General features: G+C 40.2%; 1 protein-coding gene across 5 annotated transcripts in view; it reads right to left on the bottom strand.

Moving 5' to 3' along the window:
• The window catches only part of LOC136446621 (metaxin-2-like), a 44,384-nt gene that overhangs the window by 9,632 nt on the left and 14,682 nt on the right, over window positions 1-20,070 (bottom strand). For all 5 annotated transcript variants that reach the window (XM_066445095.1, XM_066445094.1, XM_066445097.1 and 2 more), the window contains one exon: window positions 955-993. In XM_066445095.1, coding sequence (XP_066301192.1) covers window positions 955-993 — 39 coding nt within the window. The remainder of the gene's footprint in view (window positions 1-954; window positions 994-20,070) is intronic.

The raw sequence follows: 20,070 nt of genomic DNA, 5'->3' as shown, positions 1-20,070 counted from the left end.
ACATATGGGTAGCTATACAGTATACACATGTACGGTAAATCAGCACAGTATTGAAAAGATAAAAATGTGATATATAAACAGATAGCTTTGTTTATTTTGCTGTTTTCTAGAGTTTTTGTTTGTTTCTAGTGTCTGACACCCCCGTAGGTGCGATGGTTGCGCCTGACGAGAATGATCCCGCTCAGTTTCCAATAAAGCCCATCTCTAGTAATTAAAGAAGTGTCTCAGAAAGGGGCGGAAGCAATTTTCCACCACAAATGGAAGGAAGATCACCTCTTCACAGGGGAATTTACAAGGAATTAGGTGAAGACATTCCGGTCCGTGTCTTAACGGAATTCAGGTCAAGCAAAGGTGGCCTTGGTAATTAGAACACAGGCAGAATTAAGCGCTGAATTATGTTTCATAACGTAATGGATTTAAGGCATGTTATAAATGAAAGCTATCACATGATATCAATTATTGTGTCATCACACGAGAAGCAGCGTCTTCTCAGCAGGACAGAAGACACGTTTGTAATTAAAGAAGGGACCGGAATTGTCAAAGAAAGTGAGAAAACTCATAAACATTCCACTTTGGCTATGCAAAAAGTATCAATTACTTCTCAACAGCACTGATGCAATAAACAAAGGAATTTGTCATTTGTCAACAAAAGCTATTATCTAATTACGTTCTTATCTCACAAAGATATCCTTTCAGAGAAACACATTATGTTTCCAGATTATGTTTCAGTTATTCTAAGTTGACCTCTGACCTCTCCCACTCACTTTTAAGTTCACCACATTTGACTTTGTTAAATTTTCTGTCTGACAATTATATAGGTTTTTTCATTTCATTTAATTGTATTAATGTGTAAGCGGATTCCATGTAGAATAGTATGAAATTTGTTAAAATCTTAATAAAGATCTTAATGAAATGAACAAACAAACAAACAAAAACAAACAAATTATTTCTCACCTCACTTGCAGTTGTTGGGTCACACCAGGAAATGTAGAGCTGTGGGAACGCAAGAAGCAATCATGGTTGGAAGTTACATTTATCAGCAAATTATCAAGTTCTTCACAATGTTGTAACAAGATACAATCTTAAAGTATAAGTCATAGCTCTAGCTCTTAGTAATTTATGTGTCAAGAGATATGAGCACAAGACTGTAAAACTTATCTTATAAATACAACCATGGCTTTTCACAGAACATGATAAAAAATAAACTGATTTTCAGAAACTTTTCTGGAAAGTACTGAGTGGGCAACTTGCATCCATTCCACCTCTTGTATCTAACATACATAAACTTAAATTGAAAATGTTCTTGAAAGAAACTATGATGGTTAGGCCACACCAATTTGATTTCTTGTTTAACGGAATTTTTAAAAAAATGCTAGATTGGAAAATCAACATGAAAACAGAATCTCAGAGGAAAGTTTGTACTTTGGTGCACATAATTTCAGGGAGTGAACAGGGTCAAAAAAATATTTGTTAACGAAGAAATTAACTTGGTGTGGCCTTATCTGAGCATAAACTGAATACCTCTATGTGCATGTATGTGAGTATGAACATTTAACTGATTTTCTATCGCAGGAAACATGTAAAAGTTTCAATTTTGTGTCTTGTACTGTAAATGCTAAAATGCTCAAGGTGGTTTCATTTTTTGAGTTTTCAGTGATCTGTCCAGTGTGAATTTATGACACACCGAATATATACTCGATCTATTACTACTCTTTCTAATGTATTACTACTGTATTGTTTTAACTAAAAACCTCCATTACCCTAATTAACCAGGAAATAAAGTCCTAACGAAGATAAACGGATCTACAGCACAACGTCTGGATCATGTTGAAAAGTCTGAGCAGCAAGTTATGAAATTATCCCCGCCCCAAGTATCATTAATCCAAGACCGGGCAAGATCCGATACCCCCACCCCCTCCAGAGACAATATCCAATACTCCCGCCAACAAGGAAACATATCACAGCCAAGCAGCTCTTGCTTGGGCTGACCTCTGCCCCAGGCGTTACCATGGGCACAATGGAACAGGTGGGGGATCGATATGGTCAATATGCTGAGGTAATGTAGGATGTACACCTCCTACAGGCATGAATATTATCAAACTCTGACAGAATAAGGTTCTTTCTCTCGGTGATTTTCGCTATCAGCATGAAGGTTCCGTATCACCAGTTTGACTGTCAAGATTACATCAGGGGTCTTTTTGCTGCCACGACTTCTTGTAAAATGGACTTTGTCTTCATCATAAGAGGCGCGCTGAAGTAGTAATTTGTTTCACAGGCAGCCATCTATAGGAATAGTAGGCATATCTTGTATATTTCAGAATGGATTCTGTATCAATGGTAGTCAAATGAAGAAGTATTCTTGTGAATATCTGGTACTTTCTAACTTGTTCTTTGACTTAGTATACATGTACCACAGACTCCTTACACTATAAATCTCCTGTATGCCTGCTGTGCTAAACTAATTAGCCAAGACAGGAACAGATTCTCACACTCTATTGCTGCAGGTTAATCCAGACACTGTAAATGTAGAAATGTTCGCCATGGTTTTGAGTTCGCATTTGAAACAATGGTACCACTACAGTCACACAGTTGGTCACACAGTTAGTTAGTTACTGTCAATGCAGAAATGTTTGCCGGGGTTAAGTTCCACGGTAGGGAGAAAATGAAGTGTTCGCGGTGGTTTTGAGTTCACGTTTGAAACAATGGTAGCGCTACAGTCACACAGTGGAACGTCTTTTCGCAGCTTGAGGTAAAGAGTTCCCTGAGAAAACCGTGAACATAAAACCGCCGCGAACATTTCTGCATTTACAGTACTGTATGTCTATACTGAATGATTTACAGGCGTGCATCCATTGATGGGAAAAGTACATCAATTTTAGAAAAATAGAGTGAAAATCAGAAAGGTTGGAACCCAGGACAAGTAGAGGATGTAAGTAAGGATGGAACTGAAAATACCCTTTTTGCGCATTTAGCGATCGTCGCTTCAACTTGACATGAACATCTGTTCCCTTTCTGCTGGCAAAGTGGTTTTAATGGAATTTTTAATCAGGGAAAATTTAACGGCTATAAATCAAGGAAAACTTATAACATCGCAGCAAGAGAGACGTCATACAGTGACATCTTATCATTGACAGTCGATTTGTTAAGATATGTTCTTCTCCGCATGACACTTACAGCGCATCCTTGTTACTCTCCAAGCAGAGGTTGGTGGAGAAGATTGTGACCTTTTTAACATAATATGCCCCGTTTTCTGTCGGCTCTCAGTGGAGAGTGCCAACAGAAAATGGGGCAAATGATAAAAAGGTCACAATCTTCTCCACCAACCTCTGCTTGGAGAGTACTGTAAATGCAGAAATGTTCGCGGTGGTTTTATGTTTGCGGTTTTCACTGCAAACTTTAAACCACCGCGAACATTTTTGTCAAATACGGTAGCAGTATGTGACTATAGCGCTGACGCAAACTTAAAACCACCGTGAACACTCCATTTTCGCCGTAGCGCGAAATAAAAACCACACAAACTTAAATGCATTTACAGCACATCCATGTTCCGGTTATCATTGCGCTCATCTTTATGAAGGAGGCCATTTGCCAACGTAGTTCACACCAGGAGACAAACGAGGAGAGGTGGTGATCTTCTATTCCTCGATCACCCCCATCTCTCCTCCTGTCCATAAACGTCTCCCTTTTACACAACAGGACATCTTTCTTGTTACCACGGGCTTAACGGACATCCTCCAGGGTTGACCCTTCTTGACCTCGGCGAGATTTATCCCTCCGCGGTGCCCCCCTCCCCTCCCCACCCAAATGTCAGCTGTCCTTCACGGCGGACTCCAGGGTGCACTTGACACACATTGGCCACATGATCCAGCAAACCAAAGACACCAGCCCATCTATCTTGCTTCCCGCCCTGACAGGAATCTCCGTCCCCGGCGCCTGTCAATCACAACCAAACATTTGTCTTGGGGCCTGACGGCGTCGGGGTGAGGAAAATGTCACGACAAGATGGTGAATGTCGCTGTCACGATGATTTCACGCCGCCGCTCCGAGGGGCCGCCGCGGCTCGCTCGTTTTGGCGTACCGTCGGACTTGCAAATGAAGAAGGGTTCATCCAAGAGGCAACAGCTCACTTGTGGTGGATGGCAGCACACTTGAAGGCTGCCCTTTTCTGATTGGCCGGCTTTGTCAGCTGACTTTGGCCTAAGATTTGCTGTCCTCAATAAGTGGTAAAAGATGTAACTTGACAGAAATCAACTTGTGGATTTTCTGAGGGCATATTAGTATAAAGTTCCAAACACTGAGTAGAAAACTATACGTACGATAGTGAAACTGTTGATTGAAATAAGATAGAATTTAGAGTTAATATTAAGACTAGAATAGTCACATGCTATATTGTTACCAATTGTCTGTCTGTCCTTCCATGTTACATGTACTTGCAATTAGCCTTCGGGCAAGGTCTTCATTCATTATTGAAATTTGTCACTGATGCATGGCCCCAGCTCGGACATGTTGTAAGGGATTGCATTTGCCATTTCGGATGGTGACGTAAAGCTGGCGGCCCTGTGTAGGAGCGTCAAACCTCTGCACGCAGAAGAATCCAACACACTTATCAAAAGAGTAGAGGTGTCCCGGAGTGCTTGGCTGAATATACAAGCTGTAGCGAAGCCGCATTGCACTAATACTAGCTAACGAAAGTAGTATCATGCTTCATCCTCAGTCTGAGGTTCGATCGCTTTACCTTCACCTTCAAATGGGACAATAACAAGAGAAAAAATCTATATCACTTACTCTCTGTCCAAAGAGCTATATCTACCACTCAAAAATAAGTACCATAGCATGTCCAGAACATGTGATATCAAAACAGGAAGTTCCCCTGCGGTACCGTAACAAGCCGCTAGGGGGCCCAAAATCTGATCATTTTCAGGTCTCACCAAGACCTACCAACAGACCAAATATCAAAACAATCCATCCAGGCGTTCTTTAGCTATTCTGGTCTTCTACATGATGTTCTTCCATCGTAGTCGATGAGGACCCCAACTTCAGTTGTCCTTGTGGATGCGGGAGTGGCTGATCAGTCCAATCCTTGTCTTCTACATACAAACATACATACAAACGCTACCCTCTGCATAACCTTCTTGGCGAAGGTAACTACGCACAAGTGCAAAGAGGATTGAATTTGCATTTCCTTGGATGTATTTCAACTTTGAAGAGTTAATATTTTGCTTGTTTATTGCTAACTCATTGCTCTGTAAACCTTCAAGTTCATCTAGTGGGACCTAAACGACTAGATCTTGATATAGCAAATGTGAAAGCAAATTGCCTGTCATAAAAACACTGTTCATTTGCTCCTTTGCAATTATTTCCGTGATATCAATGGCATTTTCATTTTGCAGTTCAAATTTTAGACCAAACTAGAGTTAAGTATTTGTGCTACATATACTTCAGGTTTTCTATGTTAGTTTAGCGATTACGGGGTCTTTTTATAGATATGAATCGGTATTGAATTTTTCTTTTTATTTGAGTTGAATGTGTGATAGTTGTGTGCCGATTTGTTGAAAATAGAGAGAACGCAAGCGATCCCCCAAAACACCCCTCCCAATGAAATGGTATGACTACCCTGCTACGTCACAAAATCAAGATGGCGGCCACTACACATGCCGACGAAACCATCAAAGGTTTTGCTACGCAAACCTGTAACGTTAAATACAAAATGGCGATCTGTGTCGTCACAATTCAAGATGGCGGCCGTCACACAACCCGACGGATCCTACATAGGTTTCGCTACGCAAACCTGTAACTGTGAGGTGAGAACCATACAATTGAACTGGGCCAGCCTAAAACCTTCACAATTAGTACATACCAGCTTGCTACCGGTTTTCCCCCTTGGTTTGCTGAGTACATGCCCAAACCATGTTGTACATTTTGTGAATATCCGATCAGCTAGGTTTTCATCATGTTTTATACAAGGTACGTCGGATACTGCCCGAGGACAAGCACCTTTCAACCTCTCCTCAGACCTGCAATACAGCATCATAAGTCACTTTCCCTTTCAAGGGTTCTTAGGGATGAAAGGTCTTGGCTTGCTTGTTTATTACCTCAAAGTCTGTGAGAAATAGAGGTATTGTTTTTGGTTTGTCTGTGTGCCTGTATGTGCCTGTCTGTGTGTGTGTGTGTCTGTCTGTCTGTCTGTGCGTGTGTCTGTCTGTGCGTGTGTCTGTCTGTGTGTGTTTCCGGACTGCTGTAGTCAGCATAACTCAAGAACCTCTTGATGGATTACAATGATAGTTGGTATGTGGCAGGTGTTGGGAAGCTGAAAGTCAACGTCGATTTTTTACCTCTGTGAAAAATGGAGGTATTGTTTTTGGTTTGTCTGTGTGTGTGTCTGTCTGTCTGTTTGTGTTTCCAGGTATTTGTGGTCACAATAACTTTAGAAGCTCTACACGGATTGTAATGTTAGTTTATCTGTTAGTTTAGATTCACCATCTCTTGCATTGGCTTCATAAGAATGGATCATTGCCCTCCTACTAACCCGTCTCATGAACCTTATGCTACAGGTTGAGCAGTATGACTTTTTAAGGCCATACCAATTTGATTTGTTGGTTCTCGAATTCTAAAAAACACATAATGAAAACAAAGCTTATCAGGTTTATGCATTGGTGCACTTAGTCCGACTGACTAACAGTCATGTTAAAGTTCTCCTCCCTGCCCTCTGCTTGCTATTCTTTCCACTTAAAATGTCCGAGAACAGAGGAAATAAATTGGTGTGCCCTAAGGGATGTATTCTTCATACTAATAGGATGTTCCCCTGAACTAGTAAATCCAGACTTTCATGCTTCAATGGCCTCATAGTGAGAAATGAATCACAGGGATCATTGCCGTCCTACTAACATTTTCCTGAACCCTCTGCTTAACTGGATGAACAATATCACTTCTAAACAGATGTATTTGTCACGCTAATACAAAGTTAACCTAGTTTAAATTCACCATCTCTTGTATTGGCTTCACAATAAGAATGAATCACAAAGACCATCAGCCTCCTGCTGACCTTTCTATGAAACTAACACTACAAATTAACATATTTTCTTCACACTTATAGAAACTGTAGTTTAAATCCAACATTTCCTGCACTGTCCTCCTATAAAAACTAAAGACCATTTCTTTCCTACTAGCCTTTCCATGCACCTTCTTCTTCAGGGTTAATAACATCATTTCTTGACGGAAGTATTTTTCACACTAAATAGAAAGTTCACCTGAAGTGCTGAACTAGTTTACATCCACCATTCCTTGCAGTCCTTGCACTGCAAGCAAGCCTCCTATAAAAACTAAAGACCAAAATCCTTTCCCTGACCCTAATTCTACAGAGTCAACAACATCATTTTGCAACAGATCTATTTTTAACACTAATAGAAATTTCACCTAAACTAGTTTACATCCACCATTCCTTGCACTGTCTTCCTATAAAAACTAAAGACCAAAATCCTTTCCCTGAACCTTATTCTACAGGGTGAACAACATCGTTTTGCAACAGATGTATTTTTAACACTAATAGAAATCTCACCTAAACTAGTTTACATCCACCATTTCTTGCATTGTCCTCCTATAAAAACTAAAGACCATTTCTTTCCTACTAACCTAGCCCTGAACCTTATTCTGCAAAGTGAAAAACATCATTTCTTGACGGAAGTATTTTTCACACTAATAGGAATTTCACCAAAACTAGTTTACATCCACCATTTCTTGCACTGTCCTCCTATAAAAACTGAAGACCAAAAACCTTTCCCTGAACCTTATTCTACAGGGTGAACAACATCATTTTGCAACAGATCTATTTCCACACTAATAGAAATTTCACCTAAACTAGTTTACATCCACCATTTCTTGCACTGTCCTCCTATAAAAACTAAAGACCAAAATCCTTTCCCTGAACCTTATTCTATAGGGTGAACAACATCATTTTGCTACAGATGTATTTTCAACACTAATAGAAATTTCACCTAAACTAGTTTACATCCACCATTTCTTGCACTGCAAGCAAGCCTCCTATAAAAACTAAACACCAAAATCCTTTCCCTGAACCGCATTATACAGGGTGAACAACATCATTTTGCAACAGATGTATTTTCCACACTAATAGAAATTTCACGTAAACTAGTTTACATCCACCATTTCTTGAACTGTCCTCCTATAAAAACTAAAGACCAAAATCCTTTCCCTGAACCTTATTCTACAGGGTTGACAACATCATTTTGTTACACTTACAGATCTATTTTTAACACTAATAGAAATTTCACCTAAACTAGTTTACATCCACCATTTCTTGCACTGTCCTCCTATAAAAACTGAAGACCAAAAACCTTTCCCTGAACCTTATTCAGTTATTCTACAGGGTTGTCAACATAATTTTTTCACTAACAGAAAGTTCACACTTATAAAAAGTCCACCTAAACTAGTTTAAATCCATTGCATTGCCCTACATATATCAATCCGACTTCCTTTATCTCGTGATGAAATAAAATCCTGCCATTCCAGCGCATCATTAGTACCAGATCAGAGCAACACGGTACGGAGAATCGCATCCCACCCTTATCGACTTCCCGCGTAACAAGTGGAAAACTCGGCTCTCATCATTAGCTTTATCTGCACCAACAGGACTGCTCCTATCTCCCCTACCTGAAATTGCTGACTGGAGGGTGGGGAGGGCAAACTGCAGGGTCTACTCCGCCGAGGGTCGAGGCAAGACGTGGCCATCCATCATTGTCGGCGGAGCCAATATAAAGTGCACACACGCGGAGGGTGATCGACAGCGCGCAGGCCCCACGGTATCGCCGGGGGCAGAGGCTGTACTACCAAGGGTGGAGATATACCCTCGCTACATGGAGACATCAGCTAATGTAGCAATATCGCATACAGCTGCGCTAATCAAATCAACTCTTTTGTTTACATCTGCAGTTATTTTTACAAGTTTGACACATGTTGAAACTGTATTTTGGAGATATACCCTCGCTACATGGAGAAATCAGCAAATATAGCAATATCACATACAGCTGCGCTAATCAAATCAACTGTTTTGTTTACATCTGCAGGTTTTTTTACAACTATGACACATGTTGAAACTGTATTTTTTTTTACTTGAAAGTTGATTTGTGTTGGTAAAGTCATTCTGAAACAAAGTTGAGCTTATTTAATTATTGCAATTGTCAACACAAAAATTGGACCCAAACTTTTGACTGATCAGCTCCAGTCTTTATCAATCAAATCAACTGTTTTGTTTAAACCTGCAGTTTTTGTTTTTGACTTGACAAATGTCAGAACTATATTTCTAATGATTCTACAATTGCTTCTTGTTATTTGTATTACTGCAAAAGTATCCAAACTATTGAATATTGAATACATGCTAATACAATGAAAATTTGAAAATTTGTCAGAATATATATTAGACTGAAGATAAAGAATGTTCTCTTTAGCAGATATGTCAAAATCTGTCATCTCATTGTCATGGTGAGTGAAGCAAGTACTGAGTGAAATCAAAATGTCATGATTGCTATCATACATAAACCTGCAATTATTACCTTTATCAAGGAGTATCTTTTTCTAGGATTACATTTTTATCTTTTTTATCAATTTTTATTTCAAAGAAGAGGAATCAGTCCAGAAACAGACTCAAGAACAATTAAAATAACCAGAAAAAGTTTGACACTGATGCCTGTGAATGATTGATTGATTGAGAAAAAGTTTAGTTTATAACTGTAACCTCTATTTACATTAATGCACAGTTTAGAGATACAGGAGTGCATTATACTGGGGGACGTTGGGTTGGAGATCTGTTTGGACGTATCTTTTCAGGGTGGCGGAATCATGTACCCTGGTGGAATTATATTAGTAGATTGTTAACTAGTACTCTGCTGAATGAAGACAGAAGTCTAATTTCTGCATGAACTGTACATTGTACATGTACAAATGATTAATGACTGAAGCTATTTTGTCTGCTAGAAGAATCATACCTCCACATCTGTCATTTTTAAGACAACATAAGGCACGAGTGCAGTAGAGTAAAATAGGTAAAATATTGATGTTTCTGAGTATGTATCAATCGATACAAATGTCTGTAACCTTGGAGAATGTCTGTTCGGGAGAGAAGTCGGGGCAGCCATGCTGGCAGGGTGATATGATATTCTCTATTGATCTGGTCACCTCTGTAAACCACGCTGTCTGTCAGACGCTGCTAATCTGTAGCTCAGGGCAGGTGCAACACACACAAACAGAACATATGTGACAAGGAGTGCAGGAGTGGGGAGGGGGGCACAGAAGTGATGTGTTCTGGTCAAGGTCATGGCTGCTTATACATGCGAGTCTATACGACATAGTTGCTGACACATGGTTCATGTTTGATAGCACCTGTACCCCCCCCCCCCCAATTATTAAAGCTAGAAACTGCTAAAACTAGATCACATTTGACATTTAGTAATTTGCATAAATTTTGCTGTAACTTTGAGTTGCAATTTTCTTCAACCTTTTGACAGAACTTTATGAATACGTGTGTGAAGGCAAATTCAAAACTTTCCATCGTAACCTTGATAGACCAAAGTTAATCATGTTCTGTGAATCTTAAAATGCTCCTGGCGTTTTTTTATTTCAGCCATTTGGCACTGCGAAAATGCGTTCTCAATGTTCTAATTACTACATCAAATATCATTATCAATTACTACAGTAGAACAGAATTGTTTCAACACCTTTAAAACCTCATTTCTCCTTCTACCACAAAATCAAGTCCCTGTGAAAATACAAAGATTTACAGTAAAAAGACAATTAGTTGAAATGGAGCTTATAAAATCTAAAATACTTAAGGATTGTCCTTAATTGAAAGTTCTGAATATTTCGTAGCATACATTTTCTATGTATAGGCACTCAAGACATTTCTAAGACGAGTAGATTCTTAAAGGAAGTTTACTTGTTTTGGGAAAAACAATGATGAAAGATTCCTGCTACGTTCACTTAATCCCTCAGCCGGAAATCATATTAATATATCCGAGTTTTCCTAAGCACCCAGCTGTTATATGATATGACAGATGCTTCATGAATGGCCGCTATGCTTTGATGCTGCTGTCTTCATCACGGAGTCCCTTCCCTAAACATACTGTAAATGCAGAAATTTTCGTGAGGATTTAATTTCGCGGTAGGGAGAAAATGGAGTGTTTGCGGCAGTTTTGAGTTCGCGTTTGGAACAATAGTAGCGCTACAGTCACACAATGGAACGGCTTTTCGCGGTAGTTTTAAGTTCGCAGTAAAGAGTTCACCGCGAAAACCGCGAACATAAAACCACCACGAACATTTCTACATTTACAGTATCACGACACAATTAGCCTCGGTCCCCTGTCAGTGTCAGTGTTCCAATTTAGCACGTCAGATAGCTGCCAGTAACAGGTGTTGGTTTAGGCTGTGGGTCCCTGCTAGGAATGTTTGGAGGTGACCCCCCTGTGTGATCCCTGCTAGGAATGTTTGGAGGTGACCCCCCTGGGTGAGGATGGGAGTGTCACCTGTTGCTTATGGCAGATGAAGTCGACCAGAGGGGAGATAGGGTGAACAGCGAGCTGCTAGAATTACATTTTGGACACTTCCAGTTCCAGGGAGACAGTTGGACAGCCTGGATTCTTTTAATGCCAATGCCCTCTATAAGACGCTGAAAGAAACGAATTACATAAAACAGCTTCCGTTAATTCCCCTAGCTTCACTATTTGAATAGCTTACAAAAATCCATATCACTACTAAAATCAACAAACCCACTTACGATACAAAACGTGGGTCTCTTCATTTTCCACTGCCTTCAAAAAAGGAGTCAAACCCAACCACAACCATAGTCAACCTTAGTTAACTTAGAACTTTCACAGTAGACTAGATATCTATTTTTGATTCCCATATATTTCCATGTACTTGTTTGTCTGTAATTAGCCTTCGGGCATGAACTTGCAATAAAGTTTTGTTTTTTTCTTTAATCAGCTTGTTTCAGATTTCTTCCTCACTTATACATTTTACATTAGGCCATCTTGATTTGATTACATTGTCTAGTATAAATGACATCTGCATGCATCAATTTTTGTCCGTTTCCACACACACAAAAAAGTTTTCAGCCATACTGTAAATCGTACAAATTTATATGCTGTAAGTTGAAAAAAAAAAATTCAAAAAACGGATTCTAATGTCAAAGTCAATTCCAAAGTCAAAGAAGACAATTCTGATGGCATCATCATGGTAGTAGAATTTAACTTTCCTAACAGCAGTGTCTACAGTTTAGAATGCATCTTTAAATTTTTGTTTGAACTTGGCCATCAAAGGTCTGACCAAAGTTACAACTCTTCAACCGTGAATTAAAAACACCATGATAATGTCCTTTCCCTTCTACCGCGATTAGTCCCTGGAATTTACAGTCACTGTATTAAAGACCAGTAGCACGTACTAGTGACAGATGACTACACTTGTCCATGTTAACTATGCTAGCACCCCATCATCCCCAAATGTGGGCGTGTTACCTTCATCATTGGGACAGTTGGAACTCTACTCAAGTCTACGGGGATCCGATACTCTTGTAACAGTCACGCACTGTGTCACATACAAGCTGGGAACTTGCATGTGTCAGATAACTGAAGATAAGAGTGTCTAGACGAACTATGATACAAATGACTATATCATAATTATACACTCTATAATACAAAAGCAGACTGTGTGAACATGTAAAAACACTGTTGTTTCCAGTCACACTTGGAATTCATCACTTTCCTTGTCATCATTTGAAGGGAGGCTGTCTACATGAATTGGGATCAACACCAGAACAACCGTGTTTGAGAGGAAGCCGAATTTACTGTCTAGTTACAACTTCATAGTCTTCAGGGGCAAACCAGAAATTATCACGGAGGGGTCTGTGAAAACAGACAGAAAATTTGCAAAGCTGAGAGAAAGTTCTACTTCAATTTTGAGATACTGGAAAAAATACTACTAGACGATCTACGGAAACTGAAGTACAGCAATGAATAGTGAGAAAATTATTTGATATAACATCTACTAACTTACATAATTCCGCCACCCTGAAAAGATAACTGTGCATGCCTGGGGGTGCTGCACTAGTGTGTGTGTGTCTGTCTGTGTGTGTTTGTTCTATGTGTATGTTTGTGTGTGTGTGTGTGTGTGTGTCTATCACCATATCCATCCTCCCTTGACGATCATTCTTGGTCCATCCCCAACAACTTCTGCTGGCAGACATGGCTCCCATTTAGACTACAGGCGTTTTCTATTGACCTGCTGTTAGCCAATCAGCACAGAGTTCAACACTCCCCCCTCCACTCCTCCCCACATCTGCTTCTGGTAAACACAGGAGGAATACATGTCTATGAGTTCCTTAACCTCATACCTTAGGCCACACCAATTTAATTTCTCGGTTAACGGATTTTATTTTTCCAATTTTTTTTTAAATCATGAAAACAAAAGGCTGGCCAAGCCTTCTGTTTTAATGACTTTTTTTCTTTCTAAAATTTTTTTTTTTGGAAAATAAGAATCAGTTAACCAAGAAATTAAATTGGTGTAGCCTTTGCCAAGTAATTTTGTCTCATTGCAAACTAGCATTTCCTCATCCTTAATGGAAATTTTGGAGTATTCTGTTCAGCACTTGTAATATGATGTCCATCTAGGCATTCCAGTTATTGGGTTAACATACAGACACACAAACACACAAAAATGCTTCCGAAAACATATCCTTGTTGCCAAAGGAAATAAAAGTTTCAGCAACTTCTTTCATTTTTCATTAGTCCACACTGACTTCAGAATAATCATATGGATGACATCAGTGCGCACATCGCTTTTCGTCCATTTCCAAAAGCAAAAGTTTGTGACCATACTGCATATCGTACTAAGAAGATGCAAGAAGGGCAAATATATAAATACAATGTATATAGCATAAATTTATAGAAAAAACATTGGAAAACGAATACTTCTGTTGTAGGATAGATGGATGGATAATTCGGACAAGGCAGAACACAAGGTGTTATATTTTCAATCTGTTGTTTTTTCTTTTAGCACCCAAGTAATAATGTCATGATCCATAATTAAATTTCGATAATCAGAACTATCCCAATTTATTTTATGTTTTCTCTATCAAAACCATATGTAATCAAAAAATGATTTAATAATCATACAGTGTTTCCATAAGATGACTTGATGTTCATCCTATGTTCAAGAATATGAACCTAAAAAAAACGAGCTACCGCATCTTTTATCCCTCAGTAAAGATCCTGCAGTGATGACCAAGTAGGACAAGTTTGGATGTACTTAACATGCCACCTGACTCTTAACACTTGTAAAAGCTTAACCCAGTCAGTTGCTGTTGACTAGCATTGCCAGGACTCCTTTCTGCACTGCCCCAGGAAACCGCCCCAGCGAAAACATTCCCCTGAAGGCGGCAGCGTACAGCCTGGCTTGCACGGCTGTCTTGTTAGCTGAGTTCTGAAGGACAACACGGTGATGGCAGCAGTGACAGAAGGCCGTGGCTGGACATGGTGGGGGATTTAGCTTGTCAAACAACATTAATGGTGCCCATAGCTTCTGGGGCAGCCAAGAAGGGAACAGCTATACAGAGGCAGATATGGGGCAAGGCCACACGTTGTGTTTTTGTTGGCAGACTGAGGCAAAGATAGAAAACAGGGTCTAGAAAACAGGGTCACATTTGCAAGAGTTGACATATCACACCTGTTGGTAAAAGCAGGGAGCTTTGATTTTAAACCTCGATAAAAAGCTGGGCACTGAAAGTGGAAAATAAGTAGTAGTAGTGTTGTTAAGTGTGAAACAAAGAAGCGAGTAGAACAGGCTCCTGGCCCTGGGATTCAAACCCTCGCCGAAACCGGGCAGCCAGATCACAGGCCGCACGCCTGAACCACTAGGCTAAAAGGTCTAGACCAGTTAGACTGGTCAGTTGGAGGCGCTTGAACCCCACTGTTACAAGTTCAATCCTTCACAACCACATGATGAAATTGTAAAACATTACAACTACAACTAGGCAAAGCCAATGGTACAGCTTCAATGGAGGAGACGAACTTTAAACTCAAAGGACACATCACTCCATTCCCCATGAAATGCCATCTTACAATGCCAAATGACCGAGACAAGTATTAAACTGGTACTGCCCGTGAATTTTGATTTTACTCCATCTCAATACAATACAAGTGGAGCAAAGGGAGTGATTGCTGGCATCGTACACCACACATTAGATATCACAGAGCACAGGTAAGTGTCATGTGTCATGGGGCGTCGGTTAGGGTGTTTGGCCCTGAACGCAGAGGTCCTGGGTTCCAATCCTCCGACATGCCACCCGGTTATGTGCCCTTGACTCACTGCACCCAGGTGTAAAAATGGGTACCTGACTTTGGTTGGGGAGGTAAAAGGCGTCGAAAGGAGAGGGTTGGACTCCGACTTCTAGTACCCTGCCCTAGACACAGTGGATAAGAACCCACTGCTCCCACGGCCTCATAAAGGCTATGGGACTACCCTTTTACATTACAAGAACATCCCTGTACAGCCCCTGCACTTGGCTCCATGAACCGACCACATGCCCTTATTTACTGTCCTTGAAACCTGTCCAAGTCTACTGTTGTACGTAACATGGTTCCTGTTGTAGACTGTAGCTGTAGTTGTAGAGTAGCTTGTAGTAAGTGTACTTTAGTGTAGTCCGGTATCTTATCTTATTCTCTGTATAAGTCTGACCAAGTCGTCCAATCAGATATTGTAAAGTAGAATAAGTGGCATTCGTTTAGTAACTTCTGTTTAGGCACAATAAAACTACAATCACAATTCATATCAAACTCGGCTTGGTGTGTGTCGCCTTGTATATAATCCTCCCTAGACCATAGATAACCTTATAGATAGAAAGAGAGATAGAGAGGTAAAGCACCACTTTTCAATTCTTACACTGTTGAAGCCAGAAGGGTTGTTTGCTAAGATTCGGAGTGGCATGTAGTAGCCTTGGGGTGGGGGCAAGGGAAACCGACCTTAAATGGAGAAAACATTTGAAACCTGCAGGGAAGAACCCTCCTCCCAGCAAGGCGCTCCCAGCAAACATGTTGGGGGGATTACAAATGTCACACTGACTTGACCCCGTGACCTGATGGGGTCAAACTAGGTTTGATTGACAGGTGGGGGAGGGCACGCTTCCGAGGGACTGTGCAGCAGAGCATGCCGGGTAAAGCTGCTAGCAAAGAAGTTCAGTCATTCAAGAACAGTTGGCAAAAGAACATCCTTCAGTTTTAAGAAAAGGAATTAGATCGCTTGGGGCAATTTTGTGCATACTGTTCCGCAACTTCAAGGAATGTGACTTCTATATTGATAGCCATGTTCGAACTATGTGCAGAATGTGAGATCATGTATCATAGTAATAGATCTACTCTCAAAGAACGAAGAACGTGCCTTTGCTAGAGAGCCTTTCACATACTGTACCACCCTTCTTTCAACATGCAAGAACAAGATACTTGGAGAAAGAGCATCTATTCAATTTCAATGCAATCTTTAGGTCATACTGTAGAAAGCCGCTAAGAGGCCCATTATTGAACTTGATCTTCCTGAAAAAATTTGTCACATGATTGAAACGACCAATACCAATTTGAACCCGTTTGACTTCTTCAAATGCAGCCTAGTGTACTGTAATTCACTTTATCTTCACAGTAGAAAAATTTCACGATGTAAGGAAAATGGAAATTTTCACTGAACTTTAACTTCACGGTGGAGGCAAGTGATTTACAGAACAGATGTGTGAAGGAATCATAAACAATAACAACAGTTTATTTCACGGTGACAATAAGTTCATCGTACAGAGGTGACCATAAAAACAGTGAACATAATGTTACAGTGAAAGAAACAAGAATTACAGTATTTCAAGGTTAGACTGACCCACAATCAACCAGTATACCTCCATAGTAAGTAAAAGAAAACACAAAGTAAGCTGTCGGCTCCAGATCTCTGTGGGTAGACAAAACATGAAGTGTGCTGGACATAATTACCCACCACAGGGTGTACAGGTCACTGTAAGGGTCAGTGGGCTGGCAAACCTGACTTACACCCTCCAAATTACTTTTCCCTCCCCTCTCTGCAGGAAGGTGTCCCAGGTCCTACAGGGCAGGTAGGGCACTGATGACTTCCTGTAAAGTGAGGTCACCAGGGCTCTGCCACCCAGGTAGAGTTACAACAAGGCCTGATGGAATTTTAATGTTCCGAAAACCATTTAAAGGAAGAGTATCTCCTTTCTCATTTATTGTTGTTACAGACTATTACCGTAAAATTCCTATTTATGTACGCACCCCTCCTAACGTACGCACCCCCGATTTGGGGACGATTGCGGGCCTGACTCAGTGAGTTGAAATGTTCAGAGGAAAACCCCTCCTAACGTACGCACCCTCTCTCCAGCATTTCGGTGGATATTTAGAGGTTGACATGATCATCCTTCCGATGATGTTTACCAACTTAAAGGGTTACTGAGAAAATGTTTCCAGGAAGAAAATATTAAACAATTCAAATATATGTATTATTCATTCTTTATTACTGATTGATTGTGTGGTAGCATTCAACCCTTCATTTGCATGAAGACGTACTATACTCTCATGCTGATATGCAATTTTTCCGAGGAAGAACCCCTCCTAACGTACACACCCCGACTTTGGTGTCGGCAAGCTGCAGCACCTGCTTGCAACTTGACAAGTTTAAAAAGTGCGTACGTAGATAGGGATTTTACGGTAGAATAGATTTCAATATGTTCAACTCTATTGGTAAAAAATCTGCCACCCAGGTACATGTGGAGTAACAACAGGGTCTGATGGAGTTTTAATGTTCAGAGAACCATTTAAAGGAAGAGTGTCTCCTTTCTCATTTATTGTTGTTACAGACTATTAGAATAGATTTCAATATGTTCGACTCTATTGGTAAAAAATCTGCCATCCAGGCACATGTAGAGTTACAACAAGGTCTGATGGAATTTTAATCTTCAGAGAACCATAAAAAATTTTCATCTATTTTAGAATTTCTGCTTTCTCATTTATCATTGTTACAGATTACCAGAATAGCTTTAAATATGTTCAATTATATTGGTTTGAAATGCGTGAGGTACTTGTGGCAAAGTTAGCCACAAAGTAAAAATTTGTTACATTTTTGAAAGAACGATCTCCTTACAAATAGAGTCTTGTACTTTTCCTTGACATACAGTTCCGTTAACCCATAATTTTTTGCTCAGATTATGTTCATCGAACTATCTCGTGTCATTTTTGGTATCATTTCTACAATGAAACCTTGATTATGATAAATTTTGAGATCGGAACACTGCAAAAGATATTCTGCGAAGCGAAGTGAACAAATGCTGTAAATTTCAAAATGTTCACAGGTTTTCTCCGTAATATCTTTACAGCGAATTTAAAACCACCACAACAAGCTGCTAGGGAGCCCAAACCGACACCACTTCTTTATTACATCACAAGCTATTTGCCACCCAAAAATCAAGACCATAGCACGTCCAGGTCAAAAGATACAAAAATGGAAGTTCTGCTGCAGTACCAAGGTCACATACCAGGGGGCCCAAAATCGACCTTGAACTTCGGCTTTATAACACCTGCCCACATACCAAATATCATCGTAATCCATCAAGAGGTTCTTGAGTTATGCTGACTAGAGTAGTGCGGAAACACAAACAGACAGACAAACAAACAGACAAACAGACAAACAGACTGACACACCCAAAACAATATCTCCATTTTTCTTGGAGATAAAAATGGTTGTTATGTCTTCTGCCTGCCTACCCCTTGTTTCAACCCGAACTAAAAACCACCGCAAACCCTCCATTTTCTCCTTTCCAAAAACTAGAATCCCTGTGAACTTAAAGGTATTTACAGTAGCAGGCAGAAAGTCTTCTGTGAGCTGATTTTAAAGCACTGCTTAACTCCATCTGGCCTGGTGTTATGGACAGGAGGACAGGCAGACACAACAATGGGAAGTAGGTCGCTACAAACTCTCTAGCACTAAGAACTACCAATACAGTACCGGGTACAATCAGTTAGGTACAGGTCCAAAATGTACCTGAACACTGGTGGACAGGTATTGGACCGGTACTAATCAGGTCAAGCCTGACTCAGGGGATGGCCACTTTGACAGATAAAATCACTATGAAATTACCGTGGCAGTGCACTAAAGCCACATCTATACCATACTCCAGCACATAAGACACATTTGCAAGGCTGGAGTCAAATTTTCATCTGTGTTTTTATAAAAATGATACCAAGCACAATTAGATATTATGTTGTTATCCAGTTCAAACATGCTTTTGTCCTTATGGAAAATCTGCCATTTTCTGAACAAGAAGTTTAGGTACAGGTTTAGGTCCGGACTTGTACCTAAACCCGTGTACCTGTACCTAAAATTTGTTTAGGTACACAGCTCTGCATAGAACATGTGTCAAAGGTGGCACTTTTCAGCCTGAGAGAAACACAATATCAGGGCTGGGAACGATCCCAGAAGTGTGCAGGCTGTCAGAGAGAATACTGATAAAATGAGTTGTGGTCTGCCAATGTCAACACAGACAGGGAGCCTGGTTTATCCATCATGGTCAATGGGCTAGGGAGGGATGTGGTCGCCATGACGATGCCCCTGGAAACTGTCAATCATCCTCATCTGTCAAGAGACCCAGCAGCAGAAAGAGTGTGACCCAACTGATAAATACCATGTGAGCTGGCATATCTTTCACACTTTGAACATGGGATCTACTTTGAAAAAACAGATTTTCTCTTTAGGAAATTGCATAAAAAGCTAACAGTTCAGCCTTGAAACACGCACATTTGAAGATAGTTGAAACTAAAATTAGCTATGGAATCATCCTCTTGGAGCTTTTTATAGGTTAACTAGGAGTGTCGACTTATCAATGGCAAGAGGATTTTCTGGCAGTCTATAACTTCTTTAGGGTAAAGCTGAAATGTCCACTGTTATTGCCAAGTTCTGGCGGCACAAGATTGTAAAATTTTTCAGAATATAAGATTTTAAAAAACAAGTCTTCTTCTAGGGCCTTGA

This window comes from Branchiostoma lanceolatum, chromosome 12 (assembly GCF_035083965.1).
Source record: "Branchiostoma lanceolatum isolate klBraLanc5 chromosome 12, klBraLanc5.hap2, whole genome shotgun sequence".
Taxonomy (NCBI): Eukaryota; Metazoa; Chordata; class Leptocardii; order Amphioxiformes; family Branchiostomatidae; genus Branchiostoma; species Branchiostoma lanceolatum.
The sequence above is the reverse complement of the archived record's forward strand: the minus strand, read 5'-3'. Positions and strand labels throughout refer to the sequence as shown.